Source organism: Colletotrichum chrysophilum (genome assembly GCF_026319265.1).
Source record: "Colletotrichum chrysophilum strain AFK26 chromosome Unknown scaffold_2, whole genome shotgun sequence".
Lineage (NCBI taxonomy): Eukaryota > Fungi > Ascomycota > Sordariomycetes > Glomerellales > Glomerellaceae > Colletotrichum > Colletotrichum chrysophilum.
The window spans coordinates 529,031-553,004 of record NW_026517289.1 but is presented as its reverse complement, the minus strand read 5'-3'; the positions used below and the strand labels follow the sequence as shown (position 1 = coordinate 553,004).

At 54.2% G+C, this 23,974-nt stretch overlaps 3 protein-coding genes across 3 annotated transcripts; 1 reads left to right on the top strand and 2 right to left on the bottom strand.

Annotated features, from left to right (window-relative positions):
* On the top strand, positions 1-323 carry COL26b_000526 (uncharacterized protein; the record flags this gene model as incomplete). Its single annotated transcript, XM_053173493.1, has 2 exons — positions 1-94; positions 166-323. The coding sequence occupies 2 exons, from the start codon at positions 1-3 to the stop codon at positions 321-323; spliced, it is 252 nt and encodes an 83-aa protein (XP_053042541.1).
* A 990-nt stretch (positions 324-1,313) lies between these two features.
* COL26b_000525 (uncharacterized protein) lies at positions 1,314-6,606 on the bottom strand (the record flags this gene model as incomplete). Its single annotated transcript, XM_053173492.1, has 2 exons — positions 1,314-6,460; positions 6,543-6,606. The coding sequence occupies 2 exons, from the start codon at positions 6,604-6,606 to the stop codon at positions 1,314-1,316; spliced, it is 5,211 nt and encodes a 1,736-aa protein (XP_053042540.1).
* Positions 6,607-12,370: 5,764 nt separating this feature from the next.
* On the bottom strand, positions 12,371-14,449 carry COL26b_000524 (uncharacterized protein; the record flags this gene model as incomplete). Its single annotated transcript, XM_053173491.1, has 3 exons — positions 12,371-13,213; positions 13,271-14,145; positions 14,197-14,449. 3 exons carry the CDS (start codon positions 14,447-14,449, stop codon positions 12,371-12,373), a joined length of 1,971 nt encoding a protein of 656 aa, XP_053042539.1.
* Positions 14,450-23,974: the final 9,525 nt, after the last annotated feature.

Genomic DNA, 23,974 nt, shown 5'->3' with positions numbered 1-23,974 from the left:
ATGTCCAAGACCTTCACCACCGCCGAGGTTGCCCAGCACAAGACCGAGAAGGACATGTGGCTCATTGTCGAGGACGGCGTCTACGACATCACTGGTTAGTTCCTCTCTTCCTTATGCTGTAGAAGTTTCCCTCAGTCTTCCCAACATATTGACCATGTCTCGCAGCTTTCCAATCAGAGCACCCCGGTGGTGAGAAGATCCTCAAGCGCTTCGCCGGCAAGAACGCCACCAAGGTCTTCTGGAAGTACCACAACGAGAAGGTCCTCGAGAAGTACGGAGGCAAGCTCAAGATCGGCACCGTCGGCGAGAGCGCCAAGCTCTGAGACTCTCATCTCGCTATAGCCTGTCTTTGTTTCGGCATCATTTGCTCATGTATTTTTTTTTCCCAATCTCGTGACAAGAAGCGACTGTACTTGATGGATTCTGTGCTGGGACTTTGCTATTTTTTTTTTTAACGACCTTTGCATTGGGCTTTAGCGCTGTGAGACACGACTTTCTGGAACGGGCTCGGGGCAATGGATTCGCATCGAAAATGAGCCAACAAGCCCGGTGTCCGTTCGGTTGGCTGGTATCGTGGGGAGAAGCAACGGACGCCAAGCCCATGCAGGACAGTAAGATCTGTCTGGTCTAGGGGTTAACGTTAGGCGGACATCGGAGTCCGGGAGCCGGGGTGAGGCCATCGATGGCTCAGACGCTATCGGAGAAGTGGCCCAGGAGGCTGGAGTTCAGCGAGGATCACTGTTGTGCTTTGGCCGAAACAGTAGACAAACACTAGACGGCCCAGCTCTGCAACGGAATAGATGTCGAAGACCATGTGCAAGTCAATCCTTTGACCATCGGAGTGCAGGTTCGAAACGTTTAGTCATTAATATGTCTTGGCCCGTTAAACTATATGCAGCCGCTGCAAAGGGCAGTGGTGAGGTGAATATTATCGTGCAAACCCTGCCGCAGCGTTTCCAACCCTCGTGGAAGCAAAAGCGCGCGTACCCAGGTCCCGTTTGCCTTCCCATTCCAAGGGCAGTTCTGTCTAGATTTTATCATTGTCTGGATTCCGGTCTTTTCCTTCGTCCATCTCTATGGCATCCTCAATAAGCAAGATTGTCGTCCCCTCTAGTATCTTTTCTCCCCTTCCCAAGTCATAGAGGGTATAATGCAATTCGTCGTCGTGCGTTATACAAACGAAACAAAGAGAAAACTTCGGTGTGGCAGGCCACTCCTGCCAGTGCCATGCCGCCCTCAAGAGGCGGCAAGCTTCGTTCTTGAGTTGAAAAAAGAAAACTTCGTGAAAACTCATGATGTTCCTTGCAGCCGGATTAATAGCCGCCGATGAGAGAGTCGTCATATCTATCAGGGCTGCCGGTGCCGCTACCATTGGCACTATCGCTGCTCGAGAAGTAGCTCTGGTCGATGCGGAAGATCCAATCCATCTTGTCGCGCTCGCTGCGCCCGGCAAATAGCCATGTGTTGTCGGTACCGTAAATGGCGAATACGCCAGCTTGCAGTCGTTCACTCAGCCGTTGAAGGCCACCATTAGGTCCGGTCTGAGCGCCACCTGTGCCTGTGCCAGTCCAAATGCTGGAGATGACACGCCCTGAGGCTGTCCGACGGTGACTTGGCCGGAACTCCTCGACGCTCCCGTTGGCTTGCGAGCTTGTATCGTCGTCTTCACCCGACAAAAGGCCGATGACGCCAGGTTGGCTGTCGACGCGCGAGTTGCGGAGACTGACAATTGCCACCTCATCACCGTCAGTGACGGAGTGGATATGAAGGTAGGGTCGACGCAATTCCACAAATCTCTTGACCCATCTTGTTGAACTGCTGTTGGGTACCAGCAAGTAACCACCCTTGAGAACCTTGGGATTCTTTGGAACTCGGATGATCGTGGGAATCAACATTGGCGCGGCAGGTTCGGGTGCAGCGCCATCGGCTGGTGGATCAGTGTTGGCTGGGCTGAGAATCTGCAACAGAGGATCAGGGTACTTGTTCCACAGCTTGAGGCACCTCTCAACGAGGTACTTCTCCCGCTCTGGCATTTCTGGCTCCTTGGGTTCTTCAGGTTCCTGTACCGTCGCAGTCTCTGTCTCGGTCTCTGCATCTTGTTGTGGAGAGTCCTGATCATCTCCATTCAACAGGTCGTCCTCTGGGACTTGTGAACTCTCTGGGGTGTCGTTCAAGAGGTCGTCGTCGTCATGATCAAAAGTCGGCTGCGGAGGTATATCTTCTTCTTGAGGCTCCTCCGCGGGCTTCACCCTAGGCTCGGGGAGCCCAATCTTCTTAAGCAGTAGCTGCGCGGACCCGATTTCAGCGATACGCCTTCTCTTCTTACGAGAGAGAATAAAGTCGCTAACAAGAGAAACCCCGCGTGGTGTCCAAGTTGTGAGCTGCTCTTCGCCCTTCACATAGTCGTGTTGACTGCTCATTCTCCAAAGGTCGCCGATTCTCTTGATAGGCGCTGGACGCATCGAGAGAGTGAAGATGGCGCTGGTGGCGTGGACAAACCGAACACTTTGCCACAGTGCAGAGAACATGGACGTCTGCCTCACGTATGATCTGGACATGATTTGACAGCAAACGTGCATGGCGAACTTCATCGGCTCTGCAAACTTGCTGGAGCTAATCTCCCAGGCCACCGTCATCTGCACGCGATACTTGTCTGCGGTAACCCTGTCTAGCAGTAAGGAGTTGTGCAGACTTGAGTCCCACTGACCGGTCAGCGTGATGCTGCGCGTACCGTTTGCGTTGTCGCGGAAAGTAGGCTTGTTGGCAAGCTTGAGGGTAATTGCCGGGGATGTCGAGCCCATGTCTGGCGACTTTCCTGCCTGGTCCAAAAGTTGGATCTTGCCCACCCTGAGATTCATTGCATCATCCCAAGGCAGAGCATCGCCAGAGCTGTGCGTAATGTTGATGGCAATTCGGCGCTGCAATCCTTGGTGAAGGTGGAATGTGCCGCCGTCCATTTCGCTTGTCTGAGCGACTTCGACCGGAGCATACTCTCCTTCCTCGTTGAGCTCAAGGATCTGTATTCTTGCCAGCATGTCGTGTTTCTCTTCCGTGAAAAATTGGGACTCCGCAATGCGAGCGTTCTTGCCTTTGCCCCGAGAAAGGGGCACGGCATCTCTCATGTCGTCCCAACTCAACAGTTTATCCAAATGCATAGCCGAGACCTTGGCGAAGATGGCAGCTCTGAGAGTGACGGTCTGCGGGCTAAAAAGAGGGACGCTCATGCTGTGGACGCTCTCAAAACGAATCGGGCCTTCATCGAAATCCTTAATCATTTGAGTGGTCGTAATGCCGTCCTCCTCAGAGACTCCGGGGATGAACAGTTGAGCGTGCACCTCGGTACCTTCTCGCTCAGCGAAGCCGACCATTTCGTGCATAACGACGTTGAACTTGAGAGTGTTGGAAGGCGCTCTGGCGTGAGATGGCTCCAAGGAAAGCTTGATCATGCCAATGGCATGGGAGGTATGAGGAGACAGAACGTCCAAGGCAAAATCCTGGACTCTGCTTTGGAAGACTGCCTTCAATGGGACGTCAACCTCCCCAACCAGAGTGTACTGCGGCATGCAAGTCTCGACAAACGGATTGTCGAGGCTCAGATGTTGAGCATACTCAGGCTGATCGAGATATTGGTGCATTTGCCTCATCTGTCGAACACGGTCGTGAAGCTTTTCCAAACTCCAAAGGTGAACAACGCTGTTCTTGTAATCAATAACACGAACGCCAATGCACGGCTTCTGGGCTTCGTCAAGCGCAATATCGTCGCCTTCGCCAGTCAACCCATTCAGGACCATGTCATAAGAGGAACACAATGAGTGGCCGACGTCGATGACCGTAAACTGGAACACCACCCCTTCGTCCAGCTCGTTGCTCATAATTTGTGCCTCCTTGAGTGCAGAAGCATGCTGAAGGACCGCTTCGGCCATGCGCACGTAACGCCTGGTCCGCCAGTGCTTCACAACTTGTCGAGCAATCTCGAGCTCTTCGTCTGACAACTTGGGGTTCGCCTTTGGCCGCCTGAGTGGATCCATTTTCTCAAGCTTTTCCTCGAATTGTCGGCGCTGGACCTCAAGTTGTTGTTGCATATCTTCCTTGATAGTCTTCAGAGTCTCCTCCATGCGGACCTTTTCCTTCTTTATCTCTTCGACCTCGACGTTGGCTGCTTCCGCAGTCTTGAGCTGTTCCTGGTACTCTTCCTTCTGCCTGTCGAGCTGAGATTGCATCTCTTCCCGCACCTCTCGCATCTTGTCGTCGACTTCGCCTGGCTTCGGTGTTGATGGCATGGTCAGAGCCGTGTCGAGTGAGAAGTTGTCGATCGTGCCGGTTGACATGTACTTCTCTCGTATAGGGTAGGAAGTGACTGATTCCGTGTCGTCATCTCCATCGCGTCCATTGACACGCTCTGCACGAGCTCGCTGAATCCCTTCAAATAAAGCATTAAGCTCGTCGTCCGTAAGACTCGCCAGGTTTTGGTTCGGTCCAAGGATAGCCTCTGCTGCCTCGCGGCGTGCAAAACTCCAATCGTTGTCACGACCTGGGCGGAAGGGAATTGGTGAGTCCGGCCTGCTGTCACCAAAGTCTGACCCAGCCTTGCTCCAATTGCGCTCATGACCCGGGCGAGGGCTGGCAGATGGCGTTATTGCCTTCCCTTCCAGACCCTGCAACTGACTTGCCGTAACAGACTGGCGGAGAAGGCTCTTGTCGGCGCGCTCCTTCTGTGCCTCCATCGGGTGATTAAAACGGAAAATGTGGAAGTCGCCTAGGATCACACGATAGCCGGAATGAAGCTGCTTAGGCTCTTCGATCCGTTTTCCGTTGACCATCACGGACGCGCCTTCTCTCGGGATAATCATGACGGTACCGTCTTGCTGATTTTCGAAGGCGCAATGGTCGTGGAGAATTCGCGTCCCGTTAAGACGAATATTGGCTTGATTTTCGGCATTGGTGTCCATGTTTCCAACTGTCGTCAGCCCTGGCTTGAGATTATACACCAGACACTCAGCAAGTAATGGATCGTCCGAAAGGTTAACCAAGTGAGGCATCTTTTTGGGCGTGGACAGCCCAATAAAACCTTTTTCGATGCTGATGCCGAGTTCCTCGAGAGCAGCCTCACGCTCTTTGTGGATCTCTTCAGTTTTTTGCAACTTCTGCTCCCAAGTCTGATTAAGATCCGATAGCAGCTTCTCACTTTGGTTGAGTTGCTCTGCGATCTCGGCCTTGGATACTTTCTTGACGGCACCATCTGAAGACGTGATGGAGACGAACTGTTTCTCCAGGGGCGTGCCTTCCGGATAGACCTCTTCAGCCGTGATAGTACCGCCCCCGGCAGCTGCGCCAGCGGCTCCTGGAACCCCACCGCCGCCCCCGAGTTGGCCCCTCAATAGAGCTAGTTCTTCCTTGAGCTCTCTGATCATGCGGGCGTTGGCGTCCTCGTTGACCACGGCGTGGTTCTTGATTCTCTTGGCTGAATCGGCGTAACGAAGTGTACTCAAGGTTTCGTCGTAATTGATGTCTGCCGGACTGATAGCTGCAATCATGGCTGTCATACTGTTTCCACCTAACGAGTCTTTGAGCAGCCACGTAAGGACACTGTCTCTGTACGGAACCTGCCCACCGGCGCCCTTCTTCTTCTTTCCTGTCGAGATGTCCGCAAGGGCTGAGATGACACGACCCAAAGAGGACAGCGATCTGTTGATTTCCGCACCTTCCTTCAAGCGAGCACCTGTGGCACCCGTTGAGGTAGCTCTTTCTGAACCGGCCAAATCGACTAGACTGATCTTGGCTACCTTTTCCATCTCCATCTTGGTGTCGGGATCGAACCTTTTTTGAGTGAGCATCAGGGTAAAAACAGCGTGACTTCGACTGGATGTCTCGTTCATGTTGGTCGCCGCGACTGTTCTGGCCTTGTTGCCTTCATCCATCAAATGCTCGATCTCCTGAAAGCTGCCAACAACCAACTTGGCCAAGTCTTCGACATAGGGACCAGTCGAAGGATGCTCGCGGACCTTGAGGTTGCCCTTAGTTGACGGGTTGAGCAGATCCCTCACACGTTCGTTGTAAATTTCGAGATATGACACCTCAACAGTGCAGCGCAAGTGCTTGTCCTCCTGAAGTGCCGAGATTCTCCTAAACATATCTTGGCAAATGTTCGGGATGATACCAACTTCCTTGCCGTATCCCATCATAGAGTAGGATTTTCCGGAACCCGTTTGACCATAGGCGAAAATACAGTTGTTGTAGCCCCCGAAAGCATTGTCGAGAAGGGGCTGACCGAGGTCGTCGAAGAGATTGTCTTGGCCAGCATAGTGGTTATCTTTTCGGTCAAAAGACCAGTATGATCTATCGAAGGCGAAGACTTTCTGACCAGAATCCTTCTGGCCCTTTTGTTGAGCATCGGATGGCGGGGTCAAGACCGTCTGGTTATCTTTCATTTCGATGATACATTTTGAACCCCGGTCAATCTCTGTGTTGCGTCAGTTGGTGTCCAGTCAATTTCCTACCGTCGCTGCCCGTCGTGCTGTAGCGGAAGCGTTTCTGGGACATACCTCGACTGTTAAACGGTCTGACTCTCACCACCACCTTAATGTTTCCACCACCGGCTGGAGGCATCTTTGCGATTGGTTTGGGGGCACCTGCCGCCCGACTTCACGGCACAGATGTTGCCGGTTGTGCGGAAGGCAGGTTCTCTGCAGTAGCCGACCGCGATGCCGTCCCGACAGAGGCCTTCAACTCCTGCCACTATGTGGCAGCGAGGCTGGAATCGCTATAACGTCGTTTTCCTGTGTCGTGCTAGCCCTTTCAGTAGGTGGGCGATATCATCCTCCGGGTGTTGAGGGGCGGTGGGCTATCTCGGCGGGCAACCGCGGATCGCTGGGCGTGATTCTGTCGTTTTCGACGGCCAAGCACTCCAAGAGGTGGTCACTGGAATGACGCAGCCAGGGGCCCCGCAAACAAGGTGGTCGCTTCGGCGGTCGAGCACACGAAGTCTGCCGTGGACTCTCGCAAGGCGTCGTGAGCGAAATGGAAATCGTTTCGGGGTCGTAGGGTCGTGATCGCGTAACACAAAGGGGATTTGTCGTTGAGCAGAATGCGAAATTACGATTCGGTACGGAGTACTTCGGTGTCAACAAAATCTCGGAAGGAGGACGCGGTCGGTCGCGCACCGCATGACGGCCCTCTGCAGGGAAAGAGTGTCGCTTGATTGGGTCGGAAATTAGCTTCGCTCAGGGTCATTTCACGTGCTGATGTGTTCAGCGGGGTGGTCAACAACGGTTCTCATTGGCCTCCATCTCCCTGACATAAGCAGCGCGAACCGTGGTGGCCCGCGCGCTGGGCGTCGACGGCTCAATCCCAAATGCAGGTACAAGCAGACTGCTCGATGCCTTTACCATTACATCAACTCAAATCCAACATGACGAGCAGATCAGCATCCAGGATGGCTCCATTAGCATGTCCAGATACACTCAATCGTCGTGGAATGACCCACATCTAGCCTTACGAGAAACGTCAACATGGCTGCATCACAGCTGGCCTGGCCCTCAGCCCCGAGGACTGCTCTCAACAACCGACTTAAGGTTACGGCAAGATCCTTCGCTTGAAACCGCCCAGAGGAACTCAAGAACGCAGGCGCCTCGACCGTCGTCGAATCAACGCCTATGTTTGGATCTCGTTTTCGCAATTTGCCAGCAGTCGCAATAACGTGTTGCCGCAGCACTCACATTCCTCCTCTCCTGAATCTTATGTCTTGTTTCTGAAAACCATCTGCATCCATCCGGGACAGTTCATCTCATCCTGGGCAGCCTTCTTGGGCCATCCCTGCCGAACCGTGAGCCAAACGCGTCTATCCGCCTGTCAGCTCGTGTTCGATACCGACTAATTGGGAGGTGTGCCCGCGGACTTTGGTGCTCTCACTCACCACAGCACTGTCTTCAACTTCATTCAAATCGCAAGCCGCCATTCCCTTGTGTCTTGGTTCAGTATCCAAGCGGACTGTAGCATCACTCATCTTTTTCCGCAAATGGAAATCTTCAACCGCGTTTTTTCCGTTTCCTTTGAAGCAAACATCTCACCGAGAAAAGAGAAAAAGGAAAAGCAGACGAAAGAAAATCGAAATGTCAAAAGGATTCACTTGAACCCTCAGACTCCACCGATCAGATAATGGATCACCAGGGCACTGCGATTGCGCTGACCTGACCACTGGGCCATTTTGTTCTTCTCGCCGGGTTGAGAATGAACCAGCAGAAGCAAGAACATGTAGGCAGACACTTGAGGTGGTCGCTGTCGCTCCTGCCATGTCAGGTCTGCCCGAACCTGAGCTGGATATCCACGCCAAATCTGATCCAGATGTCGGCCGTCAGCCGAATCGCACTTGCTACCAGTCCTCTGGCTACCGCTTCGACGGATGTATGCGCTAATCGGCAACTGGAGATTTTGCTAAGCAGCCTAAACGGGTGTTCCTGGTCCGTTAGGTCAGCGACACATCGGGAAATGGCGGCGATCGTCAATCGACTTACACAGAACCAACAACGTTTCCAGCCACCAGACTTGAACCAGTCAGCCACAGTTTCTCTGCCTCTGTCGATCACTAACATTAGTTCTCAAAACCAACGACGGTCGGCACACTGTTAAGACAGCCTGCATAACTTGGCATAAGTCGACATTGTCAGGATTGGCTGTACGAAGTCATTCCCAAGTTAGGCAGGCCGCTGAGACTTGCCCTTGAGCGGAGGCGCCTCGTTTTTTATCTGTGACAACCACAGCACGCCCTCTCGTGGGGCAAATGCCCTTCCCCCGGGTCTCAGAACAAAGCTCCGAAGATAACCTTCTCGACAAGTCTTTTTCTTCAAAGCGCGCCCCTCCGAAACGATGCCTGCACTTGCAGATTCAGCGACAGTTCCCCGGTGTCCCGCGAAGGAGCTCCTGTTCAGCCAGCCACCAAGGACCACCCCGGCCGGCCCCCAAAACGCAAGGATCTGCAAGGACTAACACATTGATACCATCAGACGCTCCAGTCTTGGGTACCCTCAACCTCTGCGAATGCCCTCCTTCGTCTTCTCCTCCACCGGTCTGCAACAAAATATATCTACGCGAATGCACGCAAGAAAAGCCCCTTCCCCACTACCCTTCTACAAGGTCTTCTAGAACACCCCTCCCTCCTCGTGTCGTGGCTCGCCTCCGTCTCAGACAGAGAGCCCCTTCCGAGTCTTGACCACCACCACGGATGGAACGCTGGGGAGGCGTTGGGAACTCGGCCTCTGCAACTCCTGCTCGCTTGAATCCGAGATACCCTCGGGTCCGACGTCCGGGGCTCATACACACACCCTAAACACCATCAACAGTCCCGTTCACGAGAAACAGCCCCCCGTGTTCCAGAACAAGCTTGTCGACAGCGTGCCCCACAACGACAAGAAATCCGTCCCTTCAGGCCCCCGAATGCCACGGATTTCTGGCCCCGCCTCGGCCGCAACAGGCCCCCATCACGCCTGCCACTCTGCGCGGGTGGCGGAACCCCCGTCACCTTTTCTCAAACAAGCTCTCAGCTAAGGTAACGGGGCACGCTTGGAGTCTTGACAGCTGCTTAAACAATAGCCGTCTACCAAAAACTCCCCGAACTGTGTTTCTCCTCCCCAGCGGCACATTTCGTCAGAACGTGCGCGTCTGCGGCCCCAAGATCCACCGCTGAACCAGAAATGAAGCGAGGCTCACGATGCAAACCACCAAAAAATGCCCAGCACTAGTGTTTCGCTGTTTCTGTGCCGTGCGCCCAGATCCAGGCTCGTCTTTCAGGCAGTCGACCCCGGCAATATGGCCCTCCTCCTGGCCAAACAAAATCGGTGATCGCCGTTCTGAACCCTTGCCGATAAGATGCAAGTAAGCTCAAGGGCCCTTCACAATCACACGACAGGGGTCCCGAGTTTCTCAAACACTCAACGTCCGGTTGACCCGTGCCGGATCCGGACGCGACGCCGCTCCATCTCACCCACGTTTTTTCCCTCTTCTTCTCTTCTTCTAGTCTCTGTCATCCCGTCTCCCACAAAGGCAAAGGGGACAAAAAAGAAAATTCCCGGGCCAGTGGCTTGCTCCCCCGGTTCCGTCCGCCGTCCTGCACGTCGGAAGGGCACGTCGCAAGAACGCATTAGCTCGAACCGGCACGACGGCTGCCACATTGAACATGACGTCCGCCGTGCCGTCATATCCTGCCATCACTAACACACAAATCTGCCAGACCACTCCAGTAGGAATTAGTGCGCAGTATCCAGCGAACATACCCCATCGAAAGCGACTGACATTGAGTGGCAGGAACCACATCCAGCACCACATAACCCAAAACTTGAGGTAATATCGATTGAAGCTTACGATTATGATTACCAGTGCACCTTAACTCGCCCGCCCGTCACAGCACAGCGAAAGGGGTGGTGCCATCCCGTCCAATCTTAACAGAGCCTTAAGTTAACCAAGGAACACGTAAACCTTCACTGTCGCGTGCAATACCCGCCGCCCGCATCCGATGGACAGAGAGGTGTGGTTCTCTGTCGCCTCGAACTATGAATGGGAGTGGCGGCCTTCCCGCCGTTCGAGCCTTCTAGCGGCGTTCTCGACTCGTGGCGGCGTGGTAGCAGGTTCAGTCTGGGCAAGTCTATCTGTGGCGTCAACGGTGGCACTGGGTTCCGCCGATCGCCGCTATTTGCAACTGTACGGGTTATCTCGCATACTTGGCACGATTTCAACTAGATTTCAACTAGATTTCTTGCTTGCAACCTCGCGGATCTCAATGGCTGGCCCAGCACGCAAGCAAAACCAGGCCGTAGAACACAAGAAAGTCTTGGCGCCGACCAACGACGCTACTAAACAAAGACTCCCAAAACGTTTCTATCAAAAGTAGCGCCTCAAACATCCTGTCCAGCGGTTGCTAGTGCAAGGGAACTAAAGGAGCCGCAGATCAGTGACGCACGCCGTCGACCGTTGGAGGCCCGTTGCATGCCTACCTACCCATCGTCGCCACAAACCCGGGCGGGGAAAACTTCAAGAAACGTCCCGTGTTTTCAGAGAAACCCGGCCAGGCGGCCGCGGCAGCCCCATCCACTCGGATCAGCCGCCAGTCGGGGGACTTGACTGCGTCAACCCATGAGATCATCAATCAGGTCCAGGATCCCGCATCAGACAGGACGAAAACGTTTCCGAAGCCTGGTCTGGTCTCTCTCCCTCTCTTGCCATGAACCGAGTCGGACTATTAACAAGGTGTACCGTGTAGGATCGACATCGAGGATGTGTGCCGCCCCTCATCCTCTCTGACACTTGCTGCTGACTGTACTTTTTTGTTGCTGGGTGCTGGGCTGGGCTGGAGCTTCCAACACCAAAAAAAGAAAATCGAGAAGATTGCCTCTCTTGCACACCAGCGACTGGTCTGACCGGCTCCCAACTCTATTGAACATCCGGACCACACAAAGCGCGTCACTCGTGCGTAATTGATCAAACTCTGTGTGCGCGGCGGCTACTTGTCCGCCCCTCCCTCACCCAATTGCGTTCTAGCTTTTCGCAGAGTCTAGTCGAAATTTCATGGCCTGCTACGTAGCTGAGTATCGTGGCATGCAAGTCATTATAGTTGGCTTCCCCCCCCCCCCCCCCCATGCGAGTGACATGTTTGCTTTTTCCGCCTCAAGCTTTGCTTTTCGTGTGGATCTAAATTTGTCAGTCGTGTCATTGAATTAACGTTATTTGGGAATGAAGAAAACATCCCGGCTACCGGGAGGCTCGCGGCCAGCTAGTGTGGCGGGCAATTAGTAGTTGGCTTGTCTTCACAATGACGATGGCTCAGGATGTGTGTGCTCAAATTCTTGATTGCCTCAATTCCCTAACGGAAGAGTGCTGGTTGTTTTTGATAATACATTGCAGCCGTTGACTTTTGCAAGGCTGAGTACAGAAGGTAGACCTATGGTATTGTAACAAGAAAAGAAAGGGGAGGTGCCATGACCGCGTTCGCTCGCACCGGAGCCGGGACAGGTCCTGTTTTTCCAGAGTTCAAATAACGCCCCCAGCACCATGACCATGGATGATGAATAGGTAGGTTGTTGAAAATACGACAATGAGACGAAAGGAAGGTGGTGTGGATAGTAGATTGGTTTATGAAACAAGTATATGTGAAGAAGAAGGGAGCGTCGCGGACGGGTATCAAAGTTTGGTTTGTAGCAATCAAAGTCGCTTCTCGGAAAGGAAGGTAAGAGGGTCAGCCGTGAAGTCGTTTGAGACGTAGGGAGCGTAAGCGTCAAATGGACCGCAGTTTCAAAAACGCCAAAACAAAATGAAATGGGATTGGGGTGAAAGAGTTGTAAGAGAAACAAGATGGGATAGAATTGGAGCTGCTGTGGTTGGCTCCTTAGCCTCGGAAGACGGCGTTGGTAAGAAGGATTGGCTCTTCGTCAACCGGGTCATCCTTGGGAGTGGGCGATGGTGCGTTTGTAGATGGGACGGGACTCTTGGCACTCGAGGCAGACGATCCACTGAGGGCCTCATGGCTGCGAGCTCGGTGAATCTCCTTGACCTCGTCATCGGAAAGATTTCCCGAAGCTGCAGGCTCGGGTTGGACCGCCGCGGCGCTCATCTTTGTGATTTCGTTCTCGACGTCGGCGAGGAGAGCGTAGACGTCGCTGTCGGCGTAGATGCGGATGCTCTCGCAGTCGGCACGGCGCTGGCTGAAGGTCGAAGCGTGCTTGGCAACGGCGGCGGCGGAAGACTCCTCGATGATGGGCTGCTCCACGATGGTGCTGGGCACCTGGGCAACGACGCGTTGAGGTGAAGGGGAGCTACTGGTGTGGGAGGAGAAAGCAGTCTTGGTGGGGCTTCGGGGAGGGGTGGAGATGTTCCCAACACCCACTTGTGGAGTCGTCCGGACACCCATGGCAAGCTGCAATGACTCGCTCGCGGCCGCTGTCGCGGGAGTAGGGAGGGTAGCTGCGGCAGCAACGTGTTCCAGAAGCTTTTGGCGTACCCGTGTGCGACGGTTCTCGGCCTGCTCCAGCTTGTTGACCCAGTCGTCAATCGACGTGTCAAGCTCAGCAAGTGCTTCTTCCTGCTTGAGCATCGAGTCGGTGCTGAACTTGGCCATCCGGGGTGAGCGGAGATACTGGCAAATGCGCGAGTGCAAGTTGCGACGGCCTGCACGGAGTGAGTTGTAAGTACGGCGGAGGTACTCAGTTCGCTCGTCGAGCTGACGAAGTTCCTACTGCAAATTAGCGAATGGAACAGCTTAGTTGGTCACTAGCAGCATTGCACATACCCTTGAGAGCAACTCCACGTCCTCCTTCCTCAGAATCTCAAATCTGGATGCCTGGCCAAATGCTTGCCTCTGAAGAGCTGCGAGCTCTTCCTGATCCATGTGCTTAGGCGCATCGCTCGCCTTCCACCCAGTCGGAAGCTCCTCGAAAGCCTTGCGCTCGGCGCTCTTGTTGCGAGTTGACGCACTGCGCTTAAGAAGAGGGCCGTTGTTGTTGCGCACATCACTGCGCTTTCTGGGCCTTCCTCGGTCCATGATGCTACCTGACTCGGACTGTCCTCTCCTGTGTCCGTGAAGGTAAGGTCTCGCAGGGGCAGCTTCAGCTTCAGGTGAAGCAGTCTCCCTAGGCAGGCTTGGGGTCGTCGCTCTCGGGGTGATGTTTTCCCACGGCTTGGGTGATGATCGGTGGTGCTCCATGATGGGAGCTGACACGGGAGTTGTGGCGGATTGGAAACTAGGGCATGCAGACAGAGGAGTCGTGAGAGCAGTTGAAGCGGTCAAGGGCGTGAAGGGAGTGCGGGTTTGCGATCGGGGAGAGTCATCGGCGCGGGAAGAAAGCTGGCCGCAATCGTTGCCACTGCTGCCGGAGCGCATGCGGTTGTGCGAAATTTGCCTGGCCAGGCGAGGCACGTTGCCGATGTGGGTGGGAATGACAAGGGGCGCGAGCTGCTTCGGCGAGATGGGCTGTCGAGGAGTCTGGTTTTCTGAAGCAGATCGTTGATGGCGGTCGGGCGAGCGAGCAGGCGTCGTGCTGCCGTTGCTTTCGACGTCGTATGCGGTCACGGATGAAGTAGAGCCCGTTGATCTGTGTTGCTTAACATGGTGTCCTGGAGCACTGATAGACCTCTCGTGAAGGGGCGGTCTTCCAGGAATCGTGGCTAGCAAGGTATTAGCAACATGTATAAGATCAAATAAAGTTCGATGCTTACGCGAATCCATTGGGACTTCTTGCACTGTTGTCATGGGGCCCAACTCGGGAATGCTGACTTTCCGCCGCCTGATCAGGTTGTGCTCCTTGATGCGCAGACGCAGCGAGCCGCTGCTGCTGCAGGGCTTTTCTGTCTTTTCGGGCTGTCCCATGGCCAGGGCGAAAGCTTGCTCAGGGTCGAGACTCTTCGGTGGCGGCCGTGTTGGGCGGTCCTTTGGGAAGAGTTGGTACTTCCGGGTCTCTGGATGATGCATCCTCCAGACGAAAGGCTTGTGTTCTGTAGGTGTCTGTGTCTGTGGTTGAGCAAGCCAGGTGGTTAGCTAAAAGGTAAAGCAAATGTAGAGAATGTGTAATTGTTGTAGGTAGGTGACGAAGGCAAAGAGTGGTGGCCATACCGGTTCGTTGGGAGGGAGTGGGGAGGGTGGCTTCGCTATATACGAAGAGCTCGTAGAGTCGTCGACATCGAGCATACAGCTTGCAATGTGAGCCATTGGGAGGAGGAGGAGGAGGGATTAGGATAGGATGCGGCTGCAGGGTTCGGGAGCGTGAGAGATAGATGAGAAGATGGTACAGGTCAGGAGGAGATCTGGTACAGCTATAGCCAAGGACAGGCAAGCTATAGGTCCGGTCCCACGCTATCGTAAAACGGTGACACGCTGACTGATGAAGAAGTCGAGCAGTGAGGCTATATATGTCTATGCAGTGGAGGAGGACCAGACTGGAGAAAAGACTGGAGAAGAAGGAAAAAGCTCGTCTTGCTGTTGACATGGGCCCCCTTCGGTTGCTTCGATATACCTTACAGGCCTGTCCGTTTTTTTTCTGACAGGGAGCCTTGACTGTCCCACGACCAGGAGGCCATGGGCCCTGGGCCCTGGGCGAGCACGCAGCATGGGAAGGGGAGATGGGACATGGGAGGGGGGATGTGACCAGGGGGTGTGGGGGACGGCACGAGTTGGGGCGAACGGGGGAGAGAAACAAGAGGAGTGACGAGCTTGGGTTTGGATAAGCTAAGGTACTCTTTCGGGTTTAGTTTCCAAGTGAAAAGACAGGACGGGAGAGGATGAGATAGCGTGGGAGAGTGCATATATCGGGCAGACGGGGAAGAAGTCCCCTGCGAAGTAGAGACAGCAGCAGCAGCAGCAGCAGCAGCGAGTGCGATTATCTGGTTGAGAAGCTCAGAAAGATATCACTTGGGTGCGGTACAGTGTCTGTGATGGAGGAAGCTAAGGCGAGCTTGACTTGAAGTCTGCACTGCGGTTGCAGCAGCGTCTTAGTGTAGCATAGGAGCTACTGCAGGACCAGGGGTCATGACAACGACAATGACATGCCCTTGAGGCTTGTGGAGGAGGAACCGGGGATCTTCTCGCTCTTGGTCCGAGTTACAGAAGATACTTGGTAGAGGGAGGGCAAGAGCACGAGGCACGGCTTCCAAGATGCTTCCTTTGGGCTTCTGGCGGGCCAGGCAGGGCGAAATTGCTTGCCAGCACTCGGCCAAGCTGGGCGAAACACGAGGAAGGCGGCGTCCGACTGCCGGAGGAAGAATCAAAATCAGGAATAGAGCAGGCAGGGTGGGAGACCAGAAGAGGACAAGGGCCACGCGTGGATGAGAGGAAGAGGCAGAAGAAGTGGGTGTGCGAGTTGAACTCGAGACTGCGGCGGACACACTACACGCTAGTCAAAAGCCTAAAAGAGAGAGAGACAGGCACAGAGACTGAACTGAGACGGAGAGAGAGAGTGTGTGTGTGTGTGTGGTTGTGTGGTTGTGTGGCTGTCGAGTGATGGATGGCAGAGGTGCGGATAAGGTAATGCAAGGCGATTGAGGCAAGATGTGCAAGTGTGCATGCATATTCTGCATCTCATGGTGCATGTGCGACAGCGACTCGGGGTGCGGATGCATGGGAAGGAGGCAGTGGGCGCCCAAGTTGAAACGGCTCGAGCACAAATTAGCCAGGCCCGGCCACTGGAGCCACAGAGGAAAGGACCCTAAAATCCAGCGACCCCACTTCACAAGTGTTTCTCGGACCCGGGGGTTCCACTTTAGTGTACTTCACTGGGGTCACTGGTGCACCTGCTGCTGTTCACGAGTAAAAGCGGGTCGTTCGTTCCAGCAGTGAGAGTGTCGAGGAAAGGAGCCCCGCTTCCACCCACCATCACGACCACCACACCTCACTCAGTGATCACCACCACCACTCAGCAGTAGCACCTGTCCTGAACACTGGCGAGCCTGCCGGGCCTGGCCCGCCTGGGATTCGATTGTTTTAGCAGTCGGCAACGCCCTGAAGGGCCCTGGACACCTCTCTGATGCGCACCATATGGCAAACCCGTCCCTCCCCTCCCCTCCCCCCCTCCCAGTGCCCGCCCCTCATCATTCTCCGAGCAACCGATGGCCGTGATGCTTGTCCATATCGCCTTCCTGATAACCTTTTTGGGTGCAGGGCGGGTGGTAAGTGAAGGGTCTCTGCTACATCAACAGCTGCAACTAGAACACACTGCGCCCGACAGAGTCAGGTTGGGTAGCCACTGCGGTGGGTTGAAGCCACTCGTTACTCGTTACTTGCCACACAAGGGAATTCTCTCGCAGAATGCAACCCGCTGCTTCCACGAATAAACCTGAGAACAAGACTTGAGGAGTAGCCGAGTTACACACTCCAACTCAGTCTCTGCTCTTCCTCTCCTGAGTAGGTCATCTCTTGCGCGCGCTGAACAATTACCGGAACAAGAGACACACAGACACCATCACTGCCTCCTGAGGGGGCGTTGCCATGTCCTCTTGCCTTCTGTCATGCGCACTAGTTCCCACAAGGTAGTGTCTTGTCATTTACTTCCCGTCTCTTGAAGACTGAAGTTGCAGCAGCATCAGACGTCAGGGTAAGGGGACGGAACTGATTAGTCCACGTTGGGCTTAGAAGCCACAGGGGAAACGCTGCAGGTGCACGCACTTACACTCGCAGACTCCAGTCCGACCAGGTCACGTCGGGTCGGCCACTTACACTGAGGTCGCCTGGTGAAGGGTGTCCTCCTCTTCACTTGAGGTGCCTCAAGTTGACTGAACTGGCTGGGCCGCTCTGTTCGTCACAGCTGAACGGCAGCAGTTTCCAACTCCAGATAGTGCGACTCGACTCGTTCTTGCCGCTTCTTCTCAACTAGGGAGATGCCTCTGACTTGCCCCTCCTTCTCCTCGACCTCGCCTTGGACAATCTGCGGTACCAACCTCAACACGAGAAGCAAGAAACACACTAAGCAACGACTCACGGCCTTGCGCCTTGCCTTGCCCGTTTCCATCCCGGAGCTGGCCTCAATGCCCCAGTATTCAGCCCTCCTGACTCCAAGGCCTGGCTCTCTCCACTCGCCATGTGGGTGACCAGCCGATCATCACCATCACGAGCCGTCGCTCCAGCAGCATCCGCTTGTCTCGAAACCCACCTCCACCCAGCCCTCTCACCCGCCGCCGGTCGACCCGGCCGAGTCGTTCATCCTCAATCTCTGAAGCCTCGACCTGCCCGTCACCGCCCGACTTCAAAGACACAGACCGAATCCAAAACGACCTACTGTATCTCCGTCGATTCTGGTACAACGGTGTGTAGCTTCATTTCCTGTTCACCTCAGGTGGAGGAGCACAGTTCATGCAACCCACGACAGACGATTAGACCTCACCTAAAGGAATGCACCCTCTTCGGGCTGCGTTCCCTCTTGCCAGTGGACATCTGAAGTTGGCGATTCATTCCTGCCCACCTTGACAGCCCTCTATCCCAACTTTCAACACACGGACGCTTACTATGCGTCTACGACGTGGGTTGTGAGGTTGTGATGGACCTATCGGAGGGCAGCATCGCGGACGAGCTAGCCAGCTTCATCCGTCACCTTATCACAGCCCTCGCTCGCCACATCCATCAGCCATACTACGAATGCCTGTCTCTTCTCTGCACGTCCCTCAGCCTGCAGCAGACCGACAAAGTCCCGATGACCGGCCATCACTTCCTTCCGTTGACCCCGCAAGCCGAGAGACGCCATCGTCTCAAACGATTCTTTTGAAGCGTCAACTAAACATGGCCTCTGCGGAGTAATCCAATGACTTCTACAGTCTGTACAAACACCGAGACATTCTATTATCGTGGCCATCCCCAGCACCGCTCGGTCAATAACGTGCTGCATGTGGTACACGGCCCGGGCGTTTCGTCAACCCGGATGTCTCTTGTCTTCGATGAGGTATCACAAAATCCACGGACTCTCAACGTATGTGGGGCAAACACAGCCTGCAGTTGAATCGAACTTCACTCCTCGCCTGTCACACCTTTAAACGCGCACGATCCTGGCAAAAGATCATTGTCAAGCCATTGGCTAAAGCACTGCAATTGTTGACGATACAACGGTCTGGTTATGTTGTACTCTCAACATTGGCCTTCTCCGTACCGCGTACATGAGTCGCATGCGAAGAACGAGCGACCGATAGCATGGAGCAAGCAGGCGTCAGTTAGAGAGCTTGCGTCGCAATTCTCGCCCTATAGGTTATGGATCTTTTGTCTTCAACCACCTCCGCGCTCAAACTCTCTGCGGCAAAGGAAGATGCTCCCGCGCGTTTGCGAAGGGAACGATGACTAAGCGCTGTCACCCGGAGAATTTGCGGTATTGGTCCAACTATCAAGGCTCGCACGGGCGTCCATGACGAAGTTGTCGCATGACTATGCATGAATAATGTGACCGACGGACGAGTCGGATTGGGCGAGAACCAAACAAGCATATCGGGAGAACGACAGCTCTACGACGTAATGAGATGATGCCGTCCAGGCATCAACCTGAGATATCTACGCCATCGATGGCGGATTCTCATCACCTTACTGATCAAGACCATCCTGGGACGGCTATGCCGCCGTTATAACGCAGCAACAAATAGCATCATGTGCGGGATGGCGTTGGCTAACACAAAGCTTGTCTGTTCTTTCGCCGGCTCACGAGCTACGAGTCAAAACCAACTAAGCCTCGGTCCCGATTGCACTAACAAAATCTCGAGTTTGGGCGTTGTGCTTTGACGCAGACAATCCGCCCGTCGACTTATCTCAGCGCGCTTCGCATAGAGTTCAGACTAGGAAAGACCTAGAGAGCATCCGCTCCCTGACAAATGGTCTCATGTCCTTCTAGATTCAGTCCGTTTGCTTCGATTCTTGGACGTTTGACTTCTGTCAGTTGCAGGTGGCTGCATATTGGCATGCCACCGTCTCTTCGACAGACGCAGAGCATTTCATGGTCCTTTCAGAGTCCTAGCTTTGCTTGCCATGTGTTGCACCGTGGCCTACATACGATCAGGCTCAGCCATCCCAATGTCGGCTCTCGCATTCACGCTCAGTTGGCTCATGGCGACAAACTGTTTCACGTTAAAGATCTTCCCGCTTCACCCATTCGGAACGTCCGCCGAGTTTTTTGCTGCCAAGCTTTTTTTCGGCCCAGCACTAAGTGCATAGTGAACTAACGAGCGGATCAGCAGAACCGTTCCCGTCCCCACGCTCTTGACGTTGGCAGTATCACCAAAGCCACACAGAGAAACGACGGCGCGGGCTATGTCGTTTAATCTCGCCAGGATGTTCCTGGTCCATCGTTCATCATTCAAAGTCCGATGGTGATTACGCACCTCTCTGTTCCAGAGTCAAACAGAGCTCGAATGGCCGAGTCGACCGGCTGCGGAGCGTCAGTGCGTGACTTGGCCGCTCCGCCAGAATCCACGCGGGAGGGGATAAAGGGCCCGAGCATTCAGAACTGTTCGTCCGAGTCTCCACCAAAACTGCGGTTGGCAACTTCGGTTCCGGTCATTTGTCGACATGGGTTGTTCTCGTCTATCACACCGCTGATGTCAAGCCGTTTTCTCATTGAATCAATATACGGATACCGGCCACGGGCAACTATTCTATCGGTTTTCTGCTATTGCGGGCGGGAGTTGGGCATTTCCAACATAGGGCAAGGGTGCCCCCATGTCCTTACCAGCCGTCACCAACCTTGTCCTTAAGATCATCGTCGTACCAGACTTCCACTTTGGTGTGGTGTCCCCAACACCAATCTCTGTCGTGCGGAGAGTGATGGGCCTTTGGGAAGCACAAAGAGTCAAGTGTGGTCGAACTTGACTCGAGACTGTGCAGCCGCAACCCATTTCAGGAACCACGTGCTATCCACCGACGGCACTGTGATACTGGCAGGCAATCTAATCGATCGACCTGTTGGCCTCAAATGAGGATGTGCAGTTTTAGTCGTGGGACAAGAATCACGAACTTTAGACTTATCTTCAGCACGCCATTTTGGTCTCAAAGCTTGGATCTCAGAGCGCTCAAGCATACGGGCACTTGCTATGAATAGGCCAGCCGCTACAAAAATTCGTCCCGGAGCCGCCGATCCAGAACTTACTGTTTGTCTCAACCATATGAAATCTTTATTCGATCAATGAAGCAACGCTTCAAGTTGATCTTCCCAAGCAGACGAGAAACTTTGCGTCGGAGCCTTTCATCAAGTCATCGCGGGGCCCCCCACTAAACGTTTCGTCCCAACTGTTCTTCAGAACTCCACCCGGCAGCAGAAGCAATCTTGCATTGGTTCTATGGGAGAAATATCCCGTAATGCAGATTGCATTACAGAGTACACCTCGCGTGTATTATCCGCCGCTTGCTTTCGAGACGAGAACTGATATCTCCTATTTCCTGGGAGAAGAGCTTTGCCATTCTCCAAACAGAGCCAGCACCGAGGAGGAGCTCTATCCAGTTCTCCCCGACACCCTTGCGCGTGCAGCCAGAACGTCTGGAATAGGTTGCCGTCTCCGCTCCTAGTCACTCCCCTATTCCCAGCGGAAGCAGGGGACTCCCTGTCCCTCGTGTCTCCAGCGAAGCTCCCCCTGTGTGCCCTGCTAGCAAACCGTCTTGGGACTGGCTGCTTGGAGCTTAGAGCTCCAGATGTTAATTACCGCAGGGGTTTCTTGTCACTCTCCGAACGGTGACAGAGCAATATGTGAGTTTGGTGGGCTTTGCTATGGAAAACTAGGATCGTGGGTTCTGAATGATGTCAATAACGCGCCGTGATATCAGATGGGGCAAACATCCGTCGAATTGAGTGCTCTGAGGCCGACTAACGAAATCATGTTCAATACTTCATCGGAGACGACCTCAAAGCCATCAAGCACCACCTGGTCTGGTCCATTTTCCAGTCCTCGGTTCGTCACAACACAAATGTCTTTGCCTACCGGTAGGACCAAAGCCCCCGGAGGGGTTGATCAGTGTGCGCGGACGCATCCGCGTTGCGATCGGCCGGCTACAGCCTGGTCGACGGCCGTGCTGGTGCGGTTGCGCTGCCACCACACCGTCGCACGCACGCTGACTGTGGCGGCCTCTGGTTGCGCCCCCCGCTCTTGGAGACCGCCTCTGCAACGACGTCGCATTCTTCACATCGCTTACGCGCAAACGAGTCGCGAACAATCATAGGAACATGATGAACTGTGGATATGGCTCCCATCGGTTAAGGGGCCACGCACAAGTCATGGGAACGAGCACCACAGCGACAAGACCAAAAAAATGGATAGAACGGCAGCAATCCGAAGCCGTGTTGCACTTCAAAGCGACTGAAGTGTTGCATCGCAATCGGATTCCTCTCGTCTGCTAATCAAACGCCTAGTATCAACACAGTTTGCTGAGGACTTTTAGAGTTACGTCAACGCTTGTCAAGGAGAACACATGGCCCGGGCCTCCAACGATCTGACAACTCCGGCAGCCGCGATAACCAGAATTAAAAAAAGACGAGGACACTGGTCGACACCAAACCCAAAAACTTAGTTGCCACCAACGGTACCGTCGATCCTCGATATGCCTGATATGATTCCTTGGTGGCATCCAATCTTCCCCAGGCTGATAATGCTCTCTGCCTTGGTAAACTCCCGGTCAACTGCCGAGAGCTCCACGGTGTTCAGAGGCTCTGATGCCATTGGCAGAGCAAACCCCAGGTTCCTCAAAGACGCCTGAGACGTTCAATCTGGGGGCCCTGGGCACGGCCACGTTCAAGGACCATTGAATGATCTCCAGGTCGAAGCTGAAGGGCAAACATTTCCCACAACCTTGTGTGTTTCTGCTGGTCCGACTGACAATTCGGCCCCGAGCAACTTCTTCAAACGATATTTGTGAGGCATTGCTCGCTTGCTACGCCGGTTATCCGGACTACGCCGCCGCCACAACAGAAGACGACGCTTTTATTCTCGGGATATGGGGGTTTCTTGAGTACGCACGCATTGTCCGAGCGCTGATTCTCGTCAATTGTGACAGTATCAACATCATTTGGCTATTCAGTGAAGTCGCAGCACAGATAATCTAATCGACATCCGCGGCCTTTGTGCCTTACTCGGGAAGCCCCTCAACCGGGCCCCCTCAACCGGGCCCCGGGTCCGCCTCGAAGAAACCCCAATTGCCGGAAACAAGCTTTCTAAACAAACTCGGTGGGGTCCAGAGCAGTAGCATCTTGAGGGTTAGGGGAAGACGAGCCTTGCGTCCGAAATGACGGCGACAACGGGCTCGAGAGTCGTTGACAAGCGATAACCCCCACGTTCGCGCGATAAACCACGCAGTAAGTCAACGAAATGCGGCGCTCACGTTCGTGGCTGACCAAGTAGACAGTGAAGCAGGCGTATTCCTTGAGAAAAGTAAAAGGTAGGGATTCGGTCTCGAGAGCAACTGTGATCGTTCAGGCATGCCTTGTCTATATTATGTGCAGATATCGACAGGCACCAAGACCAGAGGCTGTTAGAAACCCCTGCTTAGCGCCATCGCCCTGTCGAAGAGCCAGCTCTGGTGTTCGCTGCCTTTCGTGCCTCACGTCGCTTACAACATCCTCCGAAACACGATTTTTGGCAGCTCTTGGAGATGGCGCTGGTCGTTAGGGTCTGTCCATTGGAACTATCCGGTGTAAGAAGCTAAGCTAGCCAACCGTCCCGTCTCTTGGACAATGGCTACGTGCCACCACTGTTACCGATTGAATACAGAAGCACGGAATCGTTCCTCACGGATGACGCAACAGACGTGTGCACGAACATTGCGCGCGTTGACAACGGCACCGCGAGGTCACAAGTCTTGGTACCGGTTCGAGTCCAGACCCTTGGTTGATTGCGAAAGCCCAACGGCAATGAAAGGACGAAGAAGGGATCAACTGGTTCACCTCCGCAGCCTAAATTCAGACAGGAATTACGACACAGTCAGTCGGGTCTAGGCTACCATCGTAGATGGGACGGGTTCAGTATGAGCAATTAATTCCTCGGTATCTGATCGCGCGCTCCTTTCCTTTTCCTCCCAAGTCCAGTCGGGCTGCCGTGTGGTAGGAACCAGCAGCACTCGTGGTCCCCTTGAAGTGCGGGGTTGAAACGACACTTGGTCCACGAGACGACATGGTGATCATCATGGGCTGCTATTCGTCAATGGCCGGGAATATCACACAGGAGTCCTCCTCTCCGCCCAATCCTACGAACATGTGCGGGAAAAGCTGGCTCACGAACGGTCTAGACTAGTGATGTTGCTCGGGAAAAAAGGGCTCGAGCAACTTGCAGATTGCATGAGCCAGCTATCGACCAAGACTGGGATCCAAGGGTAATCTTCCAGCGACTCAAGACGCAGCTGGACGGTGTACGTATGCAACGCTGAAGCGGCGAACTCGGATACCAAGACGGCTGAGCAATTGCGGAGCCAAGACCGAAACAAGAAAATGTTCAGACGAAGCGCGGCAAGATCAAAGTCGGAGAGAAATGAGGCGTTGGTTGTTGATGGCGGTCTTGC